We start from the raw sequence: 27,224 nt of genomic DNA, 5'->3' as shown, positions 1-27,224 counted from the left end.
TGATCAGAAAAGACATGATTTTCCAAATAAAACGAAGGCATTAAATTGACCATGAGAAAGCAAACAGTCAGGCAGCCGGCTGGAGCACCTGATGTAACACGTGGAGAAACCCAGGCCTGTAGGCAATGGTTCTGTGAATATTCCTGGGAGATTGGTGACAACTCTGTGACATCACCATGGCAGGAGCGGGTGGTATATGGGAGGCAGTAGGTTCCAACCAGCTCCGTCTCAGAGCTGTGGTACTGGGCGTGTCAGGCTCAAGGGGATTGCTTAGTTCTTCATTTATTCCACAAACATTTATTTTGCAGGGCGTTAGGACGGGAATATTGATGATGCCTTAATTTTCTGAGTGGTTTGTAACATGAGGAAAGAAGAAAGAAAACACAGTGAATCACAAGCCAAGTTTATACCTGTAAGCCATTATTAGCCCATTATGGACTCCCAAGAATGTCACCTCATTGCTCCAGCTCCCTGTCACCAGGATGGGACCCAAGTCTGTTGAATGGGGAGATATCAGCTAGATAATCTTTAGTCCCCTCCAACTTTGAGGTTTCTGGACTGTCATTTCCTAACCAATAAAACAAATGAACCAAAAACAGTGATTTGACAGCGCAGTCCCTGCCGGCACACAGGTTGCAGAACCTACCTTGTTTACCCGAAAATAAGACCTAGCCGGACAGTCAGCTCTAATGCGTCTTTTGGAGCAAAAATTAATATAAGACCCAGTCTTATTTTACTATAATGTAAGACCAGGTATAATATAATATAATATAATATAATATAATATAATATAATATATAATATAATATAATATATAATACTGGGTCTTATTAATTTTTGCTCCAAAAGACACATTAGAACTGATTGTCTGGCTAGGCCTTATTTTTGGGGAAACAACGGTAGTAAGAAGGTGTTCATAAAACAAATGGCCGTCAAAGCCTTAAGTCTTAGGGAGGCACATTCTCTCTCTATCTCCTAACACCAAGGCTGACCGTGGCTTTCGCCTCCCCCGGGCAGTGTCTGAACCTGCAGTGCAAACCCCTCAAGTATGTGCTTGTCCGCTGCCAGGTCCTCTGGGAGCACAAGGCCACCATCATCCAGAAGCACGTGCGGGGCTGGACGGCACGCAGGCACTTCTTACGGCTACGGGGCGCAGCCATCGTCATCCAGTGCGCTTTCCGGAGGCTCAAGGCCAAGCAGGAGCTGAAGGCCCTCAAGATCGAGGCGCGCTCCGCAGAGCACCTGAAGCGCCTCAACGTGGGCATGGAGAACAAGGTGGTGCAGCTGCAGCGGAAGATTGATGACCAGGTGCGTGTGAGGAGCTCCCACCCAGGGCTGGGGGGCTCCAAGAGACCCACAGCTTCCTTGGAACTGCACGTGCCAGCACCCCAGAGAGTGCACATGTCCTCAGGGTGTCACGCCCTTGGCGGGAATGGCAGGCAGAATGGCAGCCCCAAAAATGTCTGTGTCCTAATCCCCAGAGCCTGTGAATATGTTACCTTCCCCAGCAGAAGGGACTTTGCAGATGTCATTAAGTTGACCTTGAGATGGGGAGATTATTCCGGATTATTTGAATAGGCCCAGTATATTCACAAGTGTCCTCGTAAGAGAGAGGCAGAAAGGTCAGATTCAGAGGAGGAGGTTGACGACAGAATCAGGGACTGGAGTGACGGGGGCCGTGATCGAGCAATGCAATTCGCCTCTAGAAGCTGGAGAAAGCGGTAAAATGGGTTCTGCCCTAGAGCCTCTAGAAGGAGCACAGCCCTGCTGACCTGTGTCAGACGTCTGACCTCCAGAGCTAGAGGATAATAGACTTGTCTTGTTTCAAGCCACTGACTTTATGGTGATTTGTTACAGCAGCAAGAGGAAGCTGTAACATTAGCCCCCAGTCACGTTTCCCTGCCCTTGTGGAGGAAGCATGGTGTCATCACAGTAGCTGGCGTTTATGGAGGGGGGGTCCCTGCATGCCAGGCACGGTCCTAGTACTTTGTCTGAATTAACGCTTTTAAGCCTCACAACAGTATGGTAAATAACATCATCCTTTTTTGACTAGTGAGGAAACAGAGAGGGCAAGTGACTTCCTCAAGTCACACAGGTGACCGTCGCAGGGCCACGACTTGAACCTCAGCTGTCTGACCCCAGAGCCCGTGTTTCTCACCACTTTGCTCTCCTGCCTCTGTTGTGTTGTGTGCTGGGAAGAGCACACGCTTTGCAATCAGAAAGAATCCAATTCAAATGCAATTCTGCTGCTCAGAAGTTGGGCGACTGATTTAACCAAGCTGAGCCTCAGTTTTCTTGTCCATAAAATGGGGCTGATAGGGCTATAAGAAGAGTGATCTGACGTGTATGCAGTAGGAAACTTGGGAAATGGTTGTCAGTGATACTATGGTTAAGCTTTCTTCTCTGTCTTTCTGCACTGGCCGCCATCCCTTCCTTGTCAGTGACTCACACAAGTGACAAGTCATTGATCAAGTCCCTGCAGGTTTGGGGACCTGTGCAGGTGCCATGAGGGACCTGAGACAAGTACAGGAGACTTGGAGTCCTCCCTCGGGTTGGAAAGGCGAGGCGCGCCATGTGCGTGCACACACCCAGGCTCGCACTATTTGGTGGCCCCAGGGGCCAGTCTTCTCCTCAGAACTTGATTGCCTACTTCTGGGCTTTGTTAGGCTCAATGAACAGAAGGTGACTTTGACACCCGTTGGATGCTGTATTACGAGGGAGCCATGTGACCCCGATATGGGTCCCACAGCACCTACTACCGTAATGATTCCCTGAGCACCTGCCATGTGACAGGAGTTTTGTGTTCCCTCTCATTTGATCCTCACACGACTTTGTGAGGTCATTTTACAGGTGAGGAAATTGTGGATCAGGGACATCACATACCTCGCCAAGGACACGGAATTAGGAAGCTCTAGAACCAGCATTCCAACCCTACTGTCTTTCTAATCCACAGCCATAATGAGGGTGATGCTACTGTTTTAACCTCAAACATCCCTCAAGTGCGGGTCCTTTCCTAGGTCATTGCTAACTTGGGTTCCCAGGATTAGAAGTAGCCTCCCGGTTACTTTGCTCACACAGGGTGTTACCATGACCAGAGGACCAGGCTCCTACAGTGCCCAGAGGGTTTCAGGTGCCTCCTGAGAAGGAAGAGAGGGAGAGAGAGAACCAACGCGTGTGCATGGTGTGGGGTACGGAGAAAGAGGGAGCGTTAGAGTTGGGGCCACCAGGCATTGCCTTCGAGGTCACTTGATTTTATTGTACCCATTCTTTGCTGAGCAATTTTAAAGCTTCCCATAACCCCAATAGAGCAAGAAAATAAATGAGCCGTTTTATACTATAGGCAGCTGCCCAGAACAAGAGCCCAAAAGCAGTGCAGAGATAGCAGTAAAATGTTCCTGCTTCTCTGTTCTGACGAAAGACCAGGATTCCTGGAAAGAGATTGTCACCTTGGATGTTTTTGTTCTCTGTGTGAGGTGAGCAGGGTGTCCGGATTGGCTTGGCTCTTTAGGGGGAAGCAAGACAGAAAGCACAGTGCAGGGTGGCGGACACTCGGTACCTGCCCCTGGTCAGCCTGCAGTGATGCCCAGGTCAGGGGAGAAAGCACATCCAAGATGGGACGGAAGAGGTCTGGCCTCTGGGACTGGCCATTAGAAAAACGCAAGCACAGTGGTGGCCAAGGTTGTATTATTACGGTCGTGGCTGTTGATATCTAACCAGAAAAGATACTTAGGTGGTCAAATTTTGCCAGTTAACCTTCTGAGCAAAGTATGGTCAGAGGGCCACGTAGGCTTTGTTGGCACCATTGCACCCGCTGGCCACCTCGGCCCTGGGTTTCCTGCCATGGGACCCTGCGTTGGCCTTGCTGATTTCCCAAGTTGACTTGAGAGGTTAAAAATAGATCTGGTATTTTACAACCCATGTGCTTGAACATCAAAGAGAAGCAGATTTAAAAGACCTATTTTTAAAAGGAGCTTTTTGCCTTAGGCTTCCTGCTTGGCAAGCATCTGAGTGGTGGCAGGTGTTACCTACCCTGGGCAGGGTGCCTGCGTGCAGAGGTGATCAGAAGAGGCAGGGAGGGTGGATTAGCTCTTGCTTTCTTGCACCCCTCCCCATGTTGCCCGACTATGATCCAAGCACTGTTCTCATATGTAACTCATTTAATCCTCACTCAGCCCTATGAGATAGTAGTAGTCTCATTTTAAACAGGCACAGAGAGGTTAAGTAGCCTGCCCAAGATCACACAGCTAGTAAGTAGTACTGGGACTGAAATTTGGCAGTCTAGTTCCAGAGCATGTTCTGCCATCTCTGACCAAATTGTAAGACACCTGTCCATTGGGAGGCTCTTGAGACATCTGAGAATTCCTCACTTCACAGGAGACACTTAGCGTTGTTTTAGGTTCATTTTCATATAGACGCATCATCTTTGGACTGGCTGGCTTTTTACAGTGGGGTGTGTAACCTGGTGTCATAGAACATGTGCTTGGCACTTTGTCATTAGAGGAGGTACCAGCATAATTGGTGGCACCAGGTTTTCAGAGTTTCTTGATTTATTGCAGTCTCTTAGCAGAGGGGCCCAGCCATTTGGAAGTGAATGGGTTTCTGTTCTTTCTGTAATGCCTGTAGACAACTCAGGCTGCTCCCTGACACAGGTTCTTAAGCCAGAAGGAGAAGACACACGTGTTCCAAGGATGACAAAGGTGAGGGCATCTCAGAGTATTTGTCAGAAATACACACAAAATAATGGACCAAGTCTCAGCTGGATGAAGGCCTGAGTTCTGTCTCAGTTATGTTTGCAACCAGAGCTGATGGTTTGGGATCATGGCCAAATCTCCAAGTGAGCCCTGAGTTCTTCAAAGGGGACTGGCCTATGATTTCTAAGGTAACTCTTAGCTCAAAAATGCACTGAAACCATTACATGGCTAAAGGTGTGGTTTCCGACTCCAGGCAGCACCGTAGACTCATGGGAGTGGTGGCGTTTTTAAAAGCATCCCCACTGCCAAGAAGTCAGCAAGAGAGGAAACTGAAAAATAAAACCAGGGTAAGGCTAACACCCAACCTTCATGTCTGAGGTTTTGTGCACCCAAGTAGAGAAACACAAAAGTGTCATGTAGTTCTCAGGAAAACAGCAGAAAGAAGGAAAGAGGGTCGCCTGAGAGTTATATGAAGGAGAAATAAAACAGCTTAGGAGGGTGGGAGCTGTCCTTGGTGCTGACAGTTTTCCTGTGGGTTTTCATAACATGCGATGTAATACGCCGTATCCTTCATAATACCCTTCAGGAATAAATACAGTAACAGTTCCTGGGACCAGTTCTTATAGTGTCCCTGGTTTAGGGCTGTGTTGTGACATTTTTCAGCCAAAACGAGGTAACCTATGAACTTAGCTCTGAACCAGTCTGCCTTTACTTAAGCATAAGTAAGTGTAGAGTGACTAGGCCAGTTGCGCCTGTTTTTTTGTTTGTTTGTTTGTTTGTTTGTTTGTTTGTTTTATAGTGAGGGTCAAGTTTCTTAGACCATTATAAATATAAGGCTATATTTAAATATATGTTATCTGAAAAAATTGACAAACATGGATTCAGTCAGTAGTAGCCTTTTAAATAGGTGTGGTTCAGGACACTTAGTATGTACCCAGTAAATATGTTAAATTAATATGACCCATAAAAGCATCCATATATATTTGAAAAATAGTATTTTACAAGTCACAGCTTTTTGGCCTTCTGTTATTCAGTTTTCTCAACTGTGAAATAGGGCTAAGAATCAGCCTTGCCACCTAGGATTTTTCTGAGGAGTGAATGAGTTAATATATAGGAATCGTGCAGCACAGGGCCTGCCCCATAATCAGCACCCATTAAGTGCTAGTACTATGTGTTATTTTTCATGATGCAGACTGTCTTGCAATGATTTTTCTCCCCTCTCCCCCAAGGGTCTGTAGACCATTGGGTGGGAACCATTTGGAGCCTCCTGTGCACAGCTCTTCAGGTTGTGCACTGCACAAGCTAACTGGCTGTAGGGACCAGCTGGGCTGAAATCCAGCCCACATGCTGCTCACCTGACAGTGAGTCCTGGTGCAGTGCTGCCCTGAGGAAGGGAGGTCCCAGCCCTAAGGTCCCACAGTGTGTGTGGCATTGTGCTGGGTCCAACAGCTTTTCTTTTACTCTTCATTGCTCTCCATGGAACTTAATTTCTGACGTGAATTAATAATTGATTCCTGATGCCCCTGCTTTCTGGTATTTTAGCCAGTAGCTCTGTTCTACTTGGTGCTCCTGCAGAGAATAGCAGTGAAGAATTATCAATGACTGTTTGCTGCTTGCTTGATTATTTGGAGAGCCCTACTTCTCTCTCCACTTTCCATGCTGACCACTTTCCGCTGATGCTCTCAGCTCCTGCAGGACCAGTTTCTACCCACGTTTACACTGGCACTTGACACTGGCCCTAGGTCCTCAGTGCTTCATCCACGTGAGCTCATCTACCAGCCACTTCCTGGGCCCCCTCTCTCCCTGCGCCAGGCACATGGGGGGATGCTTCTCACTCACTTGAGTGGGTGCATAATCAGGTACCTCTCTGCAGGGCCAGAGCACAGCTGAATTCTGCCAGGGCGGCATTTTCTGGAGTCAGAGTCTTACAGGGTAAGCTGACAGGTGGTAAGGGATCCTGAGGCCGCGTGGAGGGCCTCCTTGGAAGAGGGGATGCTGAAGGGGTCTTTTGTCTCAGAGCTAGAGATTAGGTTGCAGCTCATTGTGCCATCGAGTCCAAGGGTAGGAGGGCCCGGTGGGAAAGAGCAGGGGATCCTGCAAAGCAAAGGCTGCAGACCCAGGGAGCCAGCCATGTTGTTCTCACAATTGAAAACCAGGTGTACTGTCTGTCCAGCCAGACATAGAAAGCTACGTACCGTCAGCCAGCTGCCAGCTCTGCCACTGCTCATGACCGCTCCTTGATCGTCAGTATTGGTGATTTTGTTTTCCTGTATTTCTCCTAGGTCCACAATAGAGTTTTGTTAGGGAGATGCCAGGAAAGCACTCAAGCTTGCAGTGATTGTGAGATTTCATTCCACTTTGGAAGTGCCATTTTTCAATTGGCTTCGTGTTTTTTCTTGGCCAGATAACCTCACTCACCACCTCTTCTCCCCTCTCCACAGAACAAAGAGTTCAAGACGCTGTCAGAGCAGTTGTCGGCGGTCACTTCCACACACACCATGGAGGTGGAGAAGCTGAAGAAGGAGCTGGCCCACTACCAGCAGAGCCAAAGTGGGGACAGCAGCCTGAGGCTGCAGGAGGAGGTGGAGAGCCTGCGGACCGAGCTGCAGAGAGCCCACTCAGAGCGCAAGATCCTGGAGGACGCCCATACGAGGGAGAAAGATGAGCTGAGAAAGGTATGGCGAGGCCAGAAGGGGCGGCTTGGTGGTGGGCTGGCTAACAGAGCACCTTCCCCGAGGCGATTTCTCCTTCAAGCTGTAAAATTGCCTTGGGCTTCCCTGGGGCGTGTGTCCATGACTGACCATCCCTCTGCATTGAGATGTAAAGTGCCCACGTTTGGGGAAACCCACAGAAGTATGTGTCCATTCCCCCAACAGGTGTTGATTGAGTTTTTGCTATTAGCTGAATGCTTTGGCACCCTCTGAGGGATGCACATGGCTGGCTTTGGGCATCTTATGATCTAGAATTAGCTACTGAGTCAGCTCTGGGGCCTGAGTCCTTGTTGGCAAAAGAGATGGCCCAGAGGTAGTGGCTTTCTTCTCAGCACCGCTGCACGGGTTATAGGCAACCTCTAGCCGTCCCTGTGCATGATAAATCCTCGCAATTTGGGGAAGTTTAAGTGTCCATAGTCTGAGCCTGACGTGTGCTCCATGCTTATTCCGCACCCCATAAAATAGATCTTCCTGGGATAGGCCCCCACACCTCCGTCTCAAAAGTCACACACAGACATTCCCTTCTCCACTCCCGAGACATCTGTTCAAACCAGGGACATCCCACGTGCCACTGGAGAGCCTTCCACGGACTTGGGACACTGCTGCTTTCTCCCAAATCTCTCCAGTGAACCACGGGCTACATGACACATTTGCCCACTTGTCTAGTACCCACCATCGCTAGAGAGTCACAGAGGGTTGAGAATCTAAGAACAGAGGGATTCCATGTTCCTAACATTAGGATAACAGCTTTTAGTGTTCCAACATTGGGGAGACTGAATGTTGCCACAGGTGGGGTTCCAGGGTAGGCGTCAGAGTTTCCAGATTCTCATCCCTGCTCTGCCGTCACTGAGTGCACACGGGAAACCCTCACCTTTGTTCCCTCATCTGTTAAAAAAAAAAAAAAAAGCTGGTCTAGGTCATCGTAGGCCCCTTCTGGACTTGCAGCTGGACCACTCCATGGCATGGGACTTGCTGGCTTCTAGAAGGAAAAAGGACCTCAACCTGCTCTGTGGTGCCCGTGTCTTCCTCTGCCCCACTGCCTTCTCCTGGCTGAGCCTCAGCCACGACTGGGAGACACACAGGCTGCCATGGGAGATGAGAGCCTGCAGAGCCAGCTCACAGGCTTCCATCATTTTCCTGTCCCAGGCAGGACTTCAGCCCCATCGGGGATTTCCCAGGGGTCACAGGTGGGATCCACGTGGGAATTATGTGATGAAGAAAGTGCAGCATGGGACTTCCAGGTGCATGCATCCCGGCATAGAAAGGCCCCCCAACCCCCAGTGTATTGCCCAAATAAACACCCAGCTCACCCAACATGAGGCCTGAAGTCCACATCGTTCTTTGGGATAAAGCGTGTGGTGCTGGGAAACTCCTGTGAAAAGGGAGTTTCCTGTGTGCCATGGAAATCCGTACTCATTGTCTGGCCTTTGGAAACGATGGACAGTAACCCTTCTGTCCATGTGAACGAAAAATGAGAAGGTGGAGTCCAAGGCAGAGAGAAGATACCAAGATTAGAACTGGAGACTCTTGAAATTGGTGACCCTGGTAGAAATAGAAAAGCAAATTGCCCGCCTGTCGTGCCACTCGGATAAGACACGTGGGACGTCTGTTTACCCAGCAGATCCACAAAACGGGGTCTCCTATCTCCACCCCCACAGAGAGCACGTGACTCATCAGCTCCGCAGCCACTTCCCTGCTTCCCCTTGGGCACTGGGGTCTCAGCACTTGTGAAATATCCAAGCCTCCATCCAAGGGAATCTAGGGTTTCGTATATGAAAATCTTCCTCAGCAGAGCAAACTAGAGAAGTGGACTCCCTCCTTCTCTCCTTTAAAAAAAATTGTCACTATTTCCTAGAAAGGAGTGTGTTGACCTAGGTCTTAAATACAATGAGAGCTTGGAAACTGGCAAGAAGAAAAAGTTCAAGGATACCGCGAGAAGGGGAACAGTAGGTGCAGAGGCAGAACAAGCAAAGAAGCACCTTCCTGGCCCCCAAACAAAAGCAAATCCCAAACTGGTAGCATGAGAAGAAACGGGCATAAGATGATTCATTAAGTGCAATGTCTGCCTCTTTCCAGGAGGAGAAAAAGTGGTAGTAAAATCTCTTCCTTCTCTAGGGTCTCCAGAACATTTTTATTCTGGCGAACGGGGATGGGGGCTTTTTTCCCCTACTTTCATCTTCTGTGCCTAGTCAGGGTTTAATATTGATCAATGGCACCATGTCCCATCTTAACAAATGCTGAATAATCAGACAGTTGGTTTCCCCTCGGGGCTGTCCAGGGGCCTCTCTGCCTTGAGCACGGCTGATGAGACAGAGAAAGCCTAGTGCGGGGGCCGACTGCTGGTACGCGTTTAATTCATGGATGTGCTATTGCTGTCAGTAAATGTTGTATTGGAACTGGCATCCTGGAAAAGTGTGGGCTCCCCACCCGTGACGATGGTCATTGTCAGGCCGCGTGGCTCCGCGGCCTGGGGCTGTGGGAAGCCAGTCTCCCCGGGGGCAGGAACTTACCCCTGCCTCTAGCTGACACCCTTTGCTAACGGTGTCCATGGTTGTGGTCCTCGGAGCCGTCTGCAGCTAGACCTTCAGCCTCCTTGCCTTTTAGCCTGTGGAGGGTGCGCGCTTTGCTCTTTGTAAAGCTCTCAGTGGTCCCTGTGCTGACTGACCGATGCAGCTGAACTGTGTTGTGTCCCTAATGCAAGAGCCATGGCTCCCAGGGCCGCCTTCGACACAGAGGCTCTGGAGGTTGCCTGGTGGGGCCAGCAAGGCCTGCCTTGATGCAGGGGTGCGTGTGGGTGAGGAAGGGAAGCCCACAGCCAGATGCCTGGCTCTGAGCGATGGTTCTTGACCCTGTGAGGGATGCAAAGCTGCCCCCAGCCTCTGAGTGTTCAGACTGGTGTGCTTGGGGTTGTGCATTGTATCGCGTTGTCAGTCACCGAACCACCCACTGCAAGTTGGTTACCTTGGGTAGTTACAGTACAAAGGCTTGCAGTTTTCACAGATAGAAGCAGAGAGAAGTGATGGGGGCGGGGGAGTGGGGTTCTCGCAGCAGAATGGTTGGAGTCTCCCCAAAGGTACAGAGCAGGACTTTCGGCCAGCTAAGACTCAGACTTGTGCTCTCAGTAGCTCCAGGGTTCACAGTTCCTAAGGAGGCTGATAGCTGTTGGAAAGGGGACCCCCCCACCCCATCTCTGTGGAACACAGTGTCTCATTGCAGAAATCATGGAAGTTCACGGCCCTTCATTTATTCAACAGATATTTATTGAGTGTCTGTGTTTGTTAGGCATTGTGGGGCAAAAGTAAACGATTCCAACAAGTTCTTCTCATTCTTACGGAGCTTAAATATTTGGGGTTATGGGAGAATGTACAGACAGGAATTAAACACAAATTACCCGTCATGTGCTATAAAGAAAAATACAGCAGAGTAAAGGGACCTGTAGGGGCAGTGGTGTGGTTTCATTTATGGTGGCCACAGACAGTCTCTCTGAGACAACACCTGAGTAATGTAAGGGAAACCTTGTGGAGCCCTAGGGAACAGCTGACACATGTAGCAGTAGGTACACAGGCCCTGAGATGGGAGTAGGCTGGTTGGGTTCGACGACCAACAGGGAGGCCACAGGGCTGAGGCCATGTGAGCAGGAGAAGGGTGGGAGGGTGGAGAGGTGAGAGCAGGAGCGACCTTCTGACCTTGAAGGCAGCATTAGCCATGAAACTGCAGAAATGTCGGGACTTAGGCACTGAGCCCGTGGCCCACACGTTCTCCCTGGCCAAACTCCTTCCTGTAGCCCTTGCTGTTGGAACCAGGCATTTGAAGCCTGCTGTAGGCTGCTGACGTCAAGTGTCTTCATATGTCAGCCTTGTGAAGGGCCAGCAGACAGGGTGACAGTGTCCTGGTCCTGGACCCAGGTGGCTCCGCGCATAGCCCAGCCGTACCCCTGGTTAGAGGTGTGACCTTTGGAAAATTCTTTAACGTTTTTGTACTTTCGTTTCCTTAAAAGCAAATAGTGATGCTCCCTACCTCAAAGGTATTAAGCAAATATGTAACAGTGCCTGGAACGTCATAAGAGCTCAACAAATGCTAGCGTATTATTCCCCCAGCTAGCCTGTAAGTTGGGGGAGCCCACAAGCTCTACCTTCACCTACTTGGACCCCATCCTCGTCCCTAGCCCCTCGTCTTGGCACAGTGGCTGCTGAGTAACAACAGTACCACCATGACACTGGTCCAGGGTCTGGACTCTGCCATGACTCTCCGCTGGGGCTGTTCTGCGAATGATGGGACGGACACTCCCTTCCCTGTAGCAGTGAGAGAGCTGCCCCCGCCTTGGTTTCGTTTCTCTAACTTGGGTACGTGCCTAAGGCAGCCAGGTGTCCTAGGTGAGTTCAGATTTCGTTTCTGCACGATCCTCCGTGCACTTCCTGTCTGCTCCTCTTCCTCTTCTCTCTCCTCTGCTTGAGGAGGGATGTCCCAATGACTGAATAACTTCCCATCATATAGAGTATTTGTGCTTATTTGCCTTATTCTCAGAGGACTGGCAAGTAACCCTTCATAGGACTTTGCAGAGTTAGAAGCATTGTCCCGCCAAGGGCCACACTGGTCACCTTCTGCTAGATGGTAGGTCTGCAGAATCACAACATCGAGGACACAGGACACAACAGGGGGCACATGAGCCTTTCCTGGTGTTCATCGTCCAATGTGGGTGTCCCACGATTTCTACTAGAAACCTTGCATCTATCTCTTTTTACAGTGCAAATACCCAATTTGAAAAAACAAGTCAAGACACAACAAAACCCCAGAGGTACATTGTGCCCCCAAAGATTAACTGGTAAAGGCCGTTCTTGAGCATGGAGCTGGGGCATTTGTGTCATTTCACGTACCAAGCACTACATTAGACTGATAGTAACAGGATTTACCCCAGTGTTGGCTCTGATGATTTGTCCCAAATAATCTTTTAGAAGGAAGAAACACTCTCAGTAAAACTGCCTGCAAGAGTTAAAAAGACCCCCCACCCCCCAAAAAACGTGGAGCTGCTGAATGATGGTTAATGACTCCCAAAACCTAGCAAAGGTGTTATTTGCTGACACCCCTGGTTTTTGCAGCCTGCATCCCTGACAACTTGCAAAACGGAAGCCATTTGGCTGCAAAAGTTTGTCACCTGCCCTGTCTGCCAACAAACTCTCCATATGCTAGCTGTCTGGGAAGGCTGGGGGGTGGCCAGTATCTGGGGAAATGTGACTGTGGAAGCATTCTCTGTCCTCCTGGGATGTGGGGCTGAGTGTGGGACCCGTTCCTCCTGCTGTTGACTAAAGAGCAGGAACTGGGCCCACCTCCAGAATTGTTCAGGTGAGGAGGGAAAACGTGGCTCCCAGATGCCACTTTGATGTATGGTTTGGCATAGCATAGCAAAGCCGCGTTCCTTGGAGGGCTGCCTTGGTGAATCAAAGCTTTGGAGGAAGGTGGAGGGAAGAAATGAGGCTCAATCACAACAGAAGATTCCAGTGGTAACTTGCTGTTGGCCATGGGCTCCCGAACTGGAGTCCCAGCTGAGCTCTTAGATCACAGGTGCTTGCAGTGGAGTTACATGATCTCAGACATCGGTCACCGGAATGGAGGTTTCAGGTCCAACCTAGTGGTAATGCCGTTTGCTCTGGTCACAGGACGTGATCCATTTCAGGGGGACGTGACTCTCTGCAGGATGCTCAGAGGAAGGTGACGAGAACGGTGAGGGGTTTTGGAAGCCTTCTCAGGTGACCACCTGCTCTGGGAGCCATCTGCATACTTGGAGGGTGGTTAGAGGAAGCAAAGTCTCAGTTCCGTGGTACCGTGGCCCTTCACAGACCACCCCCAAGGTCAGCTACTTCACAGGTTACAGCCTGGATCCGGCCCCGGTGACGGGAGTCCTGGCCTCCGGACGTGCAGGCCCACTTCAGGCCCCACGCGAGGCTTGACTTGACGTGGTTTCTTTTGGGGGTGGTTTTCCGTTTGACTTGTACATCTAGAAAAGAAAAATGCAAGCTGTTTGGATTATTTGCCAAGCTAATTAGAAGGCGCTCATGAAGTCATTGGGTGGCGAACTGCCTCCACTAATAGCAAATTAGAGGCACTTAAAGAATGTTTTCCCCTACTGTATATGCCTCCTGAATTGAATTATTTGATTAAATGAGTGCATGTATTCTCGATGTTTTAGTCAACTAGAAACACATTCATTACAAAAAAAAAAAGAGCCCTCTAAAGAAGTCCATATTTGTGTCTGGGGAAAGTACAGGCTCATTAACTGATCTACATCCGAGAGCATGGGTGCCGGCCGTGGGCCGAGTTCTGACGATGTGACTGCTGTGGTCCCCTGGTGCACAGTGAGGGCTCCGGGACAGGGTTACTGGTATCCAGCGAGTGGAGGTTAGGGACATGGCTGAACCTCTGACAATGAACACACAGCCCCTCCCCGTCATAAAGAATTCTCCAGCCCCAAATGTCCATAGTTGAGAAACCCAGCTTTGTAGAAATCTGCCAGAGCCCTTACCGGTGTTCTCAGTGTTGCACCCCCTTATTAGACTGGACACTCTCTGCGGGTGGCTGCCATGAGTCTTGTTCATTTTGTATCCCCCAACCCCTGGCACGGCTCCTGGCACAGAGAAGCAAGTCAGGAAGTGTCTGAATGACAGCCTTGCCTGTGTCCCCCGGGGGCCAGAAGTAGGCTCAGTGAGTGGCAGCCTCTGATGATGAAACGGCAACATTCTCAGCCAGTGCTTTCTCTTCCATCCCTCACCCTCACCCCCACATCAGGTTTTAGTCTCTCTAAACAAAACAGCAGTTGCTTTTATTATAATAGACAATAAACTATTGATGAAGAACAACAGGGTGGTGTAATTAGTCACATGCATGTACCTTTTTACCCACTTTGTCTCATCGGGTACCCTGTGGGGAGGCAGAACGTGGCCCCTTGCCTGACTCTCCATAGAGTCCCTGAGCACGAAGGGGCGTGTAATCTACTTGGCGGGAGAGTCGTCTTCCAAAGATGTGAGACCGGTGCTTCCTAACCTAGAGGAGTGTCAGAATTACGCTTGTCAGAACCTCACTTCTGTAACTCTCAGCTGTACATCTGCAGGTAAACTTAGGAGAGAAACCCTGTCAGTCTGAACTGAGAGGGTGGAAAGGAGCTGTGGTGTCCTGTGGCAAAGAAGGGACACTTTCCTGGAAGGTAGTTTTGGGCTGTATTTTGGAGATTGAAAACTTGAAATTTGAAGGAGTTGGATAATATTAACAAAGCGCTTGGAGCTTTTTGTGAGCCTTGGACGGTGTTGTGTTTCTGCCCTTAGAGAGCAGGCCACTGGCAGAGCTCGGGCAGCCCCCCAGAGGAGCTGAGGTACTGCAAGTGGGACGTTGTGCCTTCTGAGTTGTAAGGAGGGAGAACCAGTGACCTTGTGCCTATTGAAGTTCTCTCCGGACCCTTTCTATGTGGTGCTGGGGGGGGGGGGGGGAGTCTGTGCTCTTAACTCATATTTATAGACAAAAAGTCTCTATAAAAGGGAGTTAACTTAAAAGCCAGGAGGAAGGGAAGAAGATGGTATTTAACCATAACCAGTTGAAAGTCAAGCCTCACAAGCGTTTCTGTGACTATCTAAGCTCTTGGCTTCAGATACACCAGCCTCTGTTTTGTTTTGTTTTTAACATACCAGTTAAAAGGGAGAAAAATTACTTCATCAAACAGTGCAAGGTACACCACTGTTTTGCCCTTCGGCCAGCATCCTGGAACCTCCTTTCTTGCTTCTACTGCCAAAGGGGTCGAGCAGAGTTTGAGAGGTGTTTCTCTGATGGGAGTGCGGGTGGGCCCCCGGGATCGGCGTGATCCCCTCGCTGCCTCAGCTCCATGCGGGAATCTCCTAGGGAGCCATCCCAGTGGACACCGCGCACGTGCTGCTGGCCACCGAGGATGTGTCCTGGAGGCTCTTTCTGGGCAGGTTGGGGAGAGTCCTCCCCTCCCCCGAGTAGATCATAAAAGGTACCAACGATGGCTGGAACTGATGACGAACCAGAGAGAAAAGTCATTCGTTGTGTCGTTCAGCATCCTCTGTGGGTTAGCTTGTCACTCAGACCACGAACTGGGAGCCTGTCTTACCCATCTTTTTATCTTTTGCCACACTTAGCACAGAGTGCTGTGCTGAGCGCTGTGTTTGCCCGAAAATAAGACCGGGTCTCGTATTAAGTTTTGCTCCAAAAGACGCGTTAGGGCTTATGTTCAGGGGATGTCATCCTGCAAAATCATGCTGGGGCTTGTTTTCCGGTTAGGTCTTATTTTCGGGGAAACACGGTAGATTGGTTTATTCATGGAATGATTCTTTAACAGCTTTACTGATTATAATCCGCACACCGTACAAATCACCCGTTGAAAGGGTGCGATTCAAGGGTTTTTAAAATATATATATATTCACAGAGTTTTGCAACCATCACCACAGTCAAATTTTAAAATATTTTCATCAACCCCCCCCCAAATCTCTGTACCCATTAGCAGTCATACCCCTCTCCTAGGCAACCATTAATCTACTTTTGTCTCTATAAACCTGCCTATTCAGGATATTTCATAAAATTGGAATCATATCATACATGCCTTTTGTGGCTGACCTCTTTCACTTAGCAAGATTCATCCATGTTGTAGCATGTATCTATCTCATTTCTTTTTATTGCTAAATAGTATTTCGTTATATGGATGTATGTTATTTTATTTATCACTTCATTAGTTAATGGACATTTGGGTTTCTGCTTCTTGAGTATTTTGAACAATTCCATACAAACATTTATGTACAAGTTTCTGTGTGGATGTAGGTTTTCATGTCTCTTGGGTATGTACCTAGGAATGACATTACCGGGTCATGTGGTAACTCTGTGTTTAACCATTTGAGGACCGGCCAGACTGTTTTCCACAGCTGTTGCACCATTTACGAGGTACATTCCCACTAGTAATATATGAGCGTTCTAATTTCTCCACATCCCACAAACATTTATTATTATCTGTCTTTTTTTATTCTAGCCATCCTGCATGTGAAGTGGTATCCCATGGTGATTTTGATTTGCATTTCTCTAATGACTAATGACGTTGACTTGTCATGTGCTTATTAGCCATTTGGAGAAATGTCTATTCAAATCCTTTCTCATTTTTGATTGGATTATTTGCCTTTTTATCCTTGAGTTGCAAGTGTTCTTTATATATTTCGGGTATGAGTTGAAAATATTGACTTCCATTCTGTGGGTTGCCATTTCACTTTCTGGACAATGTCCCTTGAAGCATAAAACTTTTAAATTTTGATAAAGTCCAGTTTAACTATTTTTCTTTGGTTGCTTGTGTTTTTGTGTTGTACCTAAGAAACCATTGCCTAATCCAAGGTTACAAAGATTTGCTTCTGTTTTCTTTCAAGAATTTTATAGTTTTAACTCTTACATGTAGGTCTTTGATACATTTTAAATTCACTTTTGTATTAGGGTGTGACATAGGAGTCCAAGTTCTGTCTTTTACATGTGGAAATCCAACTTGTTGAGAAGATTATTCTTTCTTCATTGAATTGTAATACGAGCATTTACTTCTGGATTCCAATTCTTGCCATTGGTCAGTATGCCGATCCTTAGGCGAGTATCACACTGTCTTGATTACTGTAGTTTTGTAGTAAGTTTTAAAATTGAGAAGTGTGTATCCTCCAGTTTGTTCTTTTTCCAGGTTATTTTGGCTATTCTGGATCCCTAGGTATTCCATATGAATTTTAGGACCAGCTGGTCGATTTCTGCAACAAAGCCAGCTAGGATCAGACTGCATTGAGTCTGCAGGGTTGCATTTAATTTGAGGGGTGTTACAGCTTAACAATATCAAGTCCTCTGGTCCATTAACTCAGGATGTCTTTCCATTTATTTAGATCTTCTTTGATTTCTTTCAACGATATTTTGTAGTTTTCAGAGGTGTAAGTTTTACACTTCTTTTGTTAAATTTATTCTTAAGTATTTTCTTCTTTTTGATGCTGTTGTAAATGGAATTGTTTTCTTAATTTCTTTTTCAGCTTATTTATTGCAATGTATTGAGATACAGTTGAGATTTGTATATTGATCTTGTACTTGCAACTTGAAGTCATGTATTAGTTCTGACAGTTTTTAGGTGGATTTCCTAGGATTTTCTATGTACAAAATCAAGTCATCTGTAGGTGGAGATAGTTTTACTTTCTTTCTTTCCAATCTGGATGCTTTCTATTTTTCTTCTCTCATTGGCCTGGCTAGAACCCCAGTGCAATGTTGAATAATATTAGTGAGAGCAGACATTCCTCTCTTTATCCTGATCTTGGGAGAAAGGAATTTAGTCTTTCGCCATAAAGTATGATATTAGCTCTGAGTTTCTGTAAATGCCCTTTATCAGGTTGAGGAAGTTCCCATTCTCTTTGTGGAGCATTTTTATCATGAACATTTCATAGTATTTTGTTAAGGATTTTTTCATCTATATTCATAGGAGAATGGCCTGTGATTTTCTTGTGACTATTTGGTTTTGGTATCAAGACATGACTGGCTTCATAAAAGGAATTGGGAAGTGTTCCCTCCTCTTCTGTTTTTTTTGGAAGAACTTTTGAAGAATAAAAATTAATTTTTCTTTTAAGATTTTGCTAAGTGGTCCAATGTTTTTAAAATATATGTTTCCATTTAGTGCCTAGCGAAGGTAATGTAGAACCATCTACGTATACTCACCAACTGCTCTGTGCAGTTCCTGCAGCTTGGTACTCCGTGCACATCATCTCATTTAGTGCTGAGAACAGCCCTGGGAGTGGGGTGTCAGTTTCACGGAGGGGGAACTGAGTAGAGGAGCTGGAATCTGTGGCTGTGAAGCTCATTGTTTTGGCCTGAGACCACACATACCATGTGATCACGAGAGTTCTTCCTATGGTGACTTGAGATGGTTCAGGCAGCCTCTAGGAAAGTGGGGCTCAAGTCTGGATGCCTGGTTTGAGGGTTCTAGGGCACATGGACCTCATTCCTTCTCGGTCCCATTTCCACAGTGCACAGTTATTTCCTCACCTATGTCATGAAGGTGGGGATGTGACATTATGGGGAAAATCCCTTGATGGCCTCCAGCAAAAGGAGACTGCCATTCTTTTTTCACCTCGTATTTCCTCTGGCAGTATCGTCAGAAGCTAGACACTAGACTGGACAGTTAAATATCGATAGCGAGTCTCCTTTCCTTTCCCAGCATCCGACTGTGCCGGTCCAGTAAGGGCTAGTGGGATGAAGACCAGAGATGAGTCTTCATTGGAAGTTTTGGGCTTTCCTGAGATTCAGATTTGAGAGCTCAGAATTTACCAAGATGAGCAAGTAAATACAAGAAAGCTTGTTACTGTGTGAGTTCCTGAACGAGGCATGGGAGTTTGGTGCAGACTTTTCATAAGGTTTTTGTGGGCATTGGAAGGCTATAAACAGTGGTGAACTCGTCTGTCTTGTTTTAATGGAATTTATCTTTCAGTGTACAATTTTTCCTTTGAAATGAAAGCAACTTTGGTAGATTCCATTTTCTTAACTAAAAAGAGCATTTAAACATAAATAGATGAAATTCAAACCCCATAAAAGGAGCCTTTCCTTTGCCAAGCTTCACAGGGGAACATTTTCCCTGGTGTTCTCTCTTTCAGCGAGTTGCAGACCTGGAGCAAGAAAACGCTCTCTTGAAAGATGAGAAAGAACAGCTTAACCACCAAATCCTGTGCCAATCGAAAGGTAAGTACCAAAGACCTTGATTTTTATTTTGAGTTTTAATTTCTTTTCCACGGTGATTTTCCCCAAATACTAGCATGCGTTTAGTCAGAGTGCTGTAGTGGGGGAAAGGGCTTTAGTAGAAGAGAGATGGAAAAGAAGGACGGTCTTTATGATCCTCCTGTGACATTTGGTTTAACGTGGTGAGACACATGGATAACGGACAAGATAATGCATGGGATTTGGAGTCAGGGAGACTCTACCATATGCTACTGAGTGGCCTTGAGCAAGTCACGTAATGACTGGAGCCCTTAGTTTCTTCATCTGCCAAATGGACATCAAGGTACAGACGTCAGAGAGCTCGTGTGAGGAGCAGATACTGCACGTGGATCACTTAAGATGGTGCTTGACACATAGTTGGCACTTAAGAGCTGTCCTTATTGCTGGTTTTAAATTTATCTTTCGCCTCCATAATTCCTGTCATGGTTTCTTCTACCCAGTGGATCATTGTTAATCATTTGCTGAAGAGAGGGTCGTGGGTCCCATCCAGGTCAACTGTCTTAAGTACCCAGTGACCCCTGGACTGTCATTAACCCCCAAAGAGAAGCAGTGGGGGTCCTCAGACCCCAGTTCTCACCTTACTTGGTGGCCGTCAGCATATCACTCCCCTCCCCACCCTCAGGTTCTTGCCCCCAGACCACAAGAGAATTGACTCATCTAAGGGCTTGGTTCCATCCAGCATGAAATCTTGTTGAAAACTTAAGCTGTTTTTAATTTTCCTTTTAAAATTATTCCTTTCCACTAATATGAATAAGTTTGGGTGGGGAAAAATCCCATCCATGTTATCTTTTTGCTTTTCCTTCCTAACCTTTGAACTTACCTCCTCAAATCTCCTTTAATTTCTCTGCACTCCAAGAATTGGAAAGATCAGGACTAGGGAAGAAACTCTGGAACAAAACCTGGGTTGTCAGGAATGCTGCCAGCAGTTGCTGTGACAGTTGTCGAAAGAGAGGCTGGTGCATGAACCGCGGGAGCTGTCATGTATGCTGCCTGCTTCTCTCCCCAGTTCCCAAGAGCAGGGTCCTCCATTTCCCCCTCTCTGAAGACTTCCAACACGTAACAAGGTCTCCCTTGCTCTGCAGTAGGTGAGGGAGCTGGATGAACTCATCAGGTGTCTGTGTTCGAGCTGCTCTGGGCAGCCTTTTAACAAGAGATTAATCAGAAAGCATGAGTCAATGCAAGGGCGGGGAGGCCATTCAGAAAGAAACATGCAGCTTCGTGTGCTTGCTTTCCAGATGAATTTGCCCAGAACTCTGTCAAGGAAAATCTCCTGATGAAGAAAGAGCTGGAGGAGGAGCGTTCCCGGTACCAGAACCTCGTGAAGGAATATTCACGGTTGGAGCAGAGATACGACAACCTTCGGGATGAGATGACCATCATTAAGGCAAGGAGGCCAGTTGGGCTGCCCCCCGGCGCCGGCCCCACCCCCGGCATGGCGAGCTGCTTCCTGCACAGCTGCGGCCCCTGTGCTGCTGACTGATGGGCTGCAGCGCTCCAGAAATCTGTGCTGTGTGAACGGGATGGCCTTCCAGCGGCCATTCCTGCCTTTCCTGCAGTTATCTCACAGGGGAGCACCTGCCCCAGTGGTCACGCCCAAGGACAGCTCCTTTTCCAATTTGGGGTCTCAGAAAGATCTCAGGAGCTTAAGGAAAATTCCACCCAAGTGGGTGTGTTTGTTCTTGTTTCCTGTTCTGGGAGCATTGCAGTGTTGAAACAGTAATGGCGTCGGGAGTTCCGATCTCAGCTTCATGACTGCGCACTGCAGAGAGGCCCACGGGGTCTGATCGGCTCGCCCAGTCGTGGATGAAATCATTTACATAGAAACATTGTCACATTTCAGGATTTGTCATGCTTTGTACCCCTTATAAACATTCCCTCCAGAATGTATATTCAAATAAGACTGAGGAAGTTAATTGCATAGAAACCAGAAAGAGAAGCTGAATAGGAACCGATATAGAAATCTAAAATTTTCCAACCAAGATGAGTGTTCACTCTTCAAACCAAATCAGATGCAAGAAAAAAAGGGTATTTTTGAATGAACAGTATAAATGGTAACCTCTACTTCTAATATATTTACTGTTTTCGTAAACAAATTGGTGGAGTGCAGGTTGAATTTGGGGCTGTTGAGGACAGGTTTGCAACATTCTTTTCCAGAGGGAGGCAGATGGAAGGACTGTGTGTGTACTTTCAGGGCAAGACTGGGCGATAAGGCTCATTCCCCGGGCCTTTTCAGAGAAATTGGCATCCATCTTAGGAATTTGTATTTCATTATGAGACAAGGGACCCCAGTCCTTACAAACAAGGCAGAAATCCAACCCTAGGGCCTACTATTCTTTGAAAAGTAATACTTCTTGTTAACATGAGTTCATTATGGGTTTTCCCATTTTTCTCCTTAAACAGCAAACCCCAGGCCACAGGCGGAACCCATCGAACCAAAGTAGCTTAGAGTCTGACTCCAATTACCCCTCCATCTCCACATCTGAGGTCGGAGACACAGAGGATGCCCTCCAACAGGTGGAGGTGAGTCAGGCGGGCTTTTGGCTGGCTGTGCCCGAGGGGGTGTTATTACCTGTGTGGGCTCCCCAGAGATTTACGTACTAGTCTGTGGTGGCAACCACAGTGCTCGGGGCCTCCTTCCTGACAGTGGGACCCCTTGGACTGCAATGGACTCATGCACAATACTCCAGAGTTAACAATACTGATTGTGCAAAACAATAAACTATTGTTCCCCTACCTGCTCTCCAGGAAGGAAGGAAGAAGGTAGGGCCCTGATTCCTCATGCAAACCTGAGAACCAATTGCAGAGAAGTGAAATGGCTAGCTTAAAAAGAAACAACTAGGTCATTAAAATAGATATAATTTATCGTCCCCACTTAGTAGCCCAGTGTATACAGTAATGGCGATAAATATGCAAGAACATTTTCCTCCCTGACTTAGACGCTGGATAAAACTCAGGGCAACAACAACATTTGCTGAGCGACTGTATCTTTGTCACTTAGAGTCACGACGTAGTGTACCTACCACACAGTGGACTTCGTGGTCTGTATGTAATTTTGTCACAGGTACACAGACACACAATTTTTCCTCTGGTCTTTGAAAAGAAGAAAACCGCAAGCATATAAAACCTTATGAAGCACACGAAGATAGGTGTGGAGGAAAGACAGTTATAAAAACAAATGTGTTTTGAGCGTCTTTGTGCCGGGCACTGCTGGGAGGTCCTGGAGAAACAGCAGTGACCAAGCCAGAAGGGTCCCTGCCCTCTGGAGCCTGCCTGATAGAGGTGACGACAATCAGTGGATGGAAGAAGATTGTCATGTAATCGCAGGGATGGTTCAGTGCCGTAACGAAAAGTAAAGGATGATGAGAGATAGCAAGTGATGGAGTAAAGGACGGCAGCATAGCAGAGGACCTCGGGATGAAAGGTCTGTCTGTTGAACAGTTCGACGTGGTTTGCTGCTTGCTGTATGCACTTAGTAAGCACTTAATAAATGCTCACTTATGGCCTTTGGTGCTGCCACTGCACTCTCTTAAGTCTGGAGGCCTCAGTTAACTTCAGGTGTATCACGCAGGTGTTTTTTTGTATACGTGGTCATTTACGTGCAGACCTGAGCTCTTCCATCAGTGGATTTGTGTTCTGCACGGAAGCTGAGACGGGTTCCTGGTACTGGCCAGAGCAGCAGGCACAGCACGGCTGAGCGTGGAGCACGCATTAAATGCTGCTTGAACCAAATGCTGTTGTTCACACCCTCACATGACAGAACTCTGGAGGGCAAACCCAGGCATGAATCTACAGGGACAAAAAAGTCTGGGACCTCAGTGCTGTAAGATCTGTTGGGGAGAAATGGGTTCCATGGCAGGGCAAGTGTTGGTTCTGTTTCAAGGTGCAATCAAGTGGTATCGGACAGCACATTTACGGTGATTAGTAACCACATTGATTCTTCATCAGGAAGCATTACATCCTGAGTTTTACAGCTTCTCTAGTGTGAGACCATTTTCCTGAAGTGAGCTCTTTTAACTTCCAAATAAAATGGCTCTGTCTTTATCCATTTGTTCTTGGAATATATGATCAGTCATCTTAAGCGGCTCACACAGGAGGAATATCAATGGCTGAGACTCAGATGGTATCTGGACAGAAAATGAGCCTGCAGCACCGACTTCAATATAAAGGATGGTTGGTTGGTATTTGCTTTGTATCTGAGAGATGGATTGATGTTTGGGAGGAGAGTGAAGACAGACAACTGATACGCACAGTGGTGGGCAGGGAGGTGCTGTATGTTCCCTCAGGCACTTATGCTATTAAAGCCGCCTCTTCCCTGCTCTGTCTTCCTGTGAAGGAAATCGGTCTGGAGAAGGCGGCAATGGACTTGACAGTCTTCCTGAAGCTGCAGAAGAGAGTGCGGGAGCTTGAGCAGGAGAGGAAGAAGCTGCAGGTGCAGCTGGAGAAGAGAGAACAGCAGGACAGCAGGAAAGTCCAGGTGTGTGAAGGGGCTGCAAGCCGGCTGAGCAGCGCCTTGTCCAGCTGGCATCAGAGAGTGACCCAGCTCACTCCTCCCAGGCCCACGTGGCAGGGAGTGACCCCGTGGGGGGATGCTGGGGCTGGGTTCCAGCGAACCATGTCATCTTGTGTTGGTGTCATATCACATCTTGTCTGCAAGTGTCCCAGATCACCCCAGGTGTTGCAAAGAGGACCAGGGTGTGTAATTAAAGTATAAATACAAGCAGAAGTCAAATTAGAGCAGAGAAAATCTAGTGCCCTTTCATAGCTGGAATCCGCGTAGCCTTGAGTTGAGCCCCACTGGGGCAGAGGCAGACAAGTTTGCCGTCACTGACCCATCTCTCCCATGATGCACTCTCACCTCAGTTGAGATTATGATCAGTCCCTCGGGTAGTGAAAGGATATTGTTTGATACTCCATTGTCCCCAGACATACCACTCACTCCATCCATCTCAAGGACCCACTGGGCACCTATGCTACACTCAGCACTGTGCTTTGTATTCGAAATGTTTATCAAATGAGAAGAGATAAAGACATACGAGAAATCCCAAGCCATCAAGAAATTTATAATCTAGTTTGGAAGAGATAACACCATTGACAAATAAAAAATAACATTGGTAGGGCTCCAAGAAATGCAAGGTTGGATACAAACAGATTGGTGCCGTAGAAACAGAGAGCCCATTGCAGTTAGCAGGGATAAGGAGGTAAGAACCAGTTGTTATCTCTTGGGAGGTGTAAGGACCACTTCTAATGGGATACAAGGCTGATTCTCACATGGGTCAGACCATTAGCTGACCTCGCAGTGGGCTTGGCACAGGCCATTGGTCTGTGCTGAGGCCTGAATTGCCAGTTGTTGGGTTTGACCCTCCTCCCCTCATCCTCCGTCCGTGCCCTGCTCCCATGTCTATACGCTATCTCCTTTGGTAACTCCTGACTTCCCTTTCCAAGCCAGTGTGTTCCAGACACTGATCTATAGTGCTAGTAAATTCTTGGAGGTTTTTCCTGAGCAGTGAGTGGTGAGGTAAATCTTACTGATGGATTTAAATCTCTCTCGGGTGGATTGGATTCACAATGGAGAGTGAAAGGACTAGGTTTGTAAATGAGTCCTCATTCAATTAGGGACGCTGTCTCACAGGTGAGTACAAATCAAATATCTACAAAGCTGCACAGACACATCAGACAGTGTCTGACATCAAAGTTCCTGGCCCATCCAGCTGCCCCTGAAGGTTCATGCTCCAGGTTCCCTACTGCAGAAATGCCAAATAATTTTGAAATCCTGGCTTTAGGTCTTTTGTTTGTCTTGATACCAAATTAAAAAGGGGTATTTCTTTGCTTAAAAAATAATCACTGAGCAAGAGTTAAAACCAAAGGCTTTGCCCATTGTTCTGTAATGTGTATTGAGGACCTCTCTTTAAGGAGAATGAACTTGTTTCCAACAGAGTTTAGAAAGAAAGGCAGGGTGAGGCAGGGGAGAGGATGGAATCCCTCTACGACACCCTGAACCCGAGCTTTCAGAGGTCGCTTTCTGGGATCTGTCCTTGGTCCCAAAAAGAATCCTGAGCTACGTGCATCTTTATCCTGGAGAGAGATGGCCCAGGGTCTCAGCTAGCGAGAGGGGCCAGGCTCTGCATAAGGAACGACAGGGAAGTCTGTAGGACGTGTCATCAGTGAGGAAAGCACTGAGTCCACTGCGAAGAAGGGGCCTCTGACAGCCAACCAGGCTGTCCATGTATTTCACTTCCCATCCATCCGGCTCCCTTTCCCCTGGCCTGGCAAAGTCACCTTGGCCTCCAGGATGATTCTAATGGGCTGCCCACTTAGAGGCATGACTGCCAGCACATCTTCATGCTCAGAGCAACCCGAATTTGAGTCATGATCTCTGTTTTCCAAGAGCCTGGTATACTCAACAGCCGTGCATGGTCATGCGGCAAATCCATGCTACACAAAATGCAAGCGCAGGCCTCTCAGTGGAGCAGCGGGTTAACCGCTGACTCGGAACAGTCACTTTCTACCCCTGATGGTGGTGGGAGGCGAAGCAGAGGCTGGTGCCTTGGAGAGTTCTTTTCCCAGGTGGCAGGGCTGGAAACAGTGCAGTCTCTGTAACTGTCCTTGTTGTGGAGGGAGCTGCAGGAGGTGCTCAGATCCAGTCCCACTCTCTAAGCCTGGGTCACACTAATCCATCCAGCTGATGAGGGCCTTCCCTTGGACGTAAGGTTGCCAGCACTGAGGATAATCTAAGCACTGTAGGTTTTAGCTCCCAAAACCCATCTTATTCAGGGACTATCACCCATTACTTGAAATCACCCCAAGCAGTTAACCCTTTATAAAGGTGTTTCTGTCCCTTCTCGTTGGACAGTTCAAGGTGGATAGCTGCCAAATAATTCTAGGAGTCACTGGCTCAGCTGAGTCCTAAGAGCTAGTGTTCCAGTGGTTACATCCACGTCCACTAGCTTTGGAGTTCTGACGTCAGACAGACCTTACTGAGCGTCAGAGGGGGCCGACGGTCATACTGTCTCTTGTAGGGTGACACGGAGGAAGCAGGCTTCTCCTTAAGGTGCTTAGAGTGATGTAGTGGGGAAAACAGAGTACGTGTATGCACACACGTCCCCAAAAACCTAAGAGTAGCTTGGTAACCTCATTCATAACTACATAATTATTGTAGATATTAATTAACCTCCGTAATGAGTACATAAGTCTTACAGTGCTAGTTTCCTACAGCTGCCAAAACAAAAGTACCACAAACCAGATGGCTCAAAACAACAGAAATGTATTCTCTCATAGTTCTGGAGGCCAGACATCGCAAATGAAGGTGTCACCAGGGCCATGGTCTCCTAAAGGCTTTTGGGAAGAATCTGCTCCTGACTCTCTCTGAGCGCCTGGTGTTTCTGGCAATCCTTGGCGTTCCCTGGCTGGCAGCTGCATGATTGCAGGCTCTGCCCCCATCTTCACGGGGCCGTCTGGCCCATGCCTGTCTGCCTTCCTTAGAAGGACAGTCACAGTGGATTACGGCATTAATGACCTCGTCTTCACTGGGTTACCTCTGCAAAGACCCTCTTTCCAAATTAGGTTACATTTAAAGGTACCAGAGGTTAGGACTCCATCATATCTTTTGGGGGGACTTAATTCAACCCCTGACACAGTGTTATTCGTGTTCAAGCTGTAGGTGCCTGTGAGGACCGTGTGAATAAAGTCACAGAGAGGCTGAGGGTGGGCAGGATAGAGATGTTTGCAGAGAGCTTCAGGGCAGCCGGAAGGAGTGATCCCTCTGTGCAAATGGGCAGGAAGGGCACTTGTGCAGGAGCAAAAGAAGCACGTTTTGACCCTGCTTGGAGATACTTCTGTGGAATGAATGTCTGCTTTGTGCTCACCTTTCTGCCTCATTATCCATGCAGGTGGAACAGCCAAAGAATGACATGGATTTGGACCAGGATGCAGATCTGGCCTACAATAGCCTGAAGGTAAGGCTCGAACTCTCAGCCCATGGAGACCGAGTGACAAAGCTGGGCATCAGGCAGTCTGGTCCTAAGCTCGGCTCTGCTAAGAAGTAGAGCCATCAGCACACAAT

At 47.7% G+C, this 27,224-nt stretch overlaps 1 protein-coding gene across 2 annotated transcripts in view; it reads left to right on the top strand.

The window, feature by feature from the left end:
• MYO5B (myosin VB) overlaps positions 1 to 27,224 on the top strand; it is a 316,516-nt gene that overhangs the window by 256,005 nt on the left and 33,287 nt on the right. For both annotated transcript variants that reach the window (XM_019721483.3, XM_019721491.3), the window contains exons 21-27: positions 1,069 to 1,308; positions 7,133 to 7,366; positions 19,045 to 19,129; positions 20,401 to 20,549; positions 21,566 to 21,685; positions 23,499 to 23,639; positions 27,052 to 27,117. In XM_019721483.3, the coding sequence (XP_019577042.3) occupies positions 1,069 to 1,308; positions 7,133 to 7,366; positions 19,045 to 19,129; positions 20,401 to 20,549; positions 21,566 to 21,685; positions 23,499 to 23,639; positions 27,052 to 27,117 (1,035 nt within the window). The remainder of the gene's footprint in view (positions 1 to 1,068; positions 1,309 to 7,132; positions 7,367 to 19,044; positions 19,130 to 20,400; positions 20,550 to 21,565; positions 21,686 to 23,498; positions 23,640 to 27,051; positions 27,118 to 27,224) is intronic.

This window comes from Rhinolophus sinicus, chromosome 4 (assembly GCF_057876585.1).
Source record: "Rhinolophus sinicus isolate RSI-liver-muscle chromosome 4, RSI-T2T, whole genome shotgun sequence".
NCBI lineage: Eukaryota > Metazoa > Chordata > Mammalia > Chiroptera > Rhinolophidae > Rhinolophus > Rhinolophus sinicus.
This window is presented reverse-complemented; position numbering and strand designations above follow the sequence as displayed.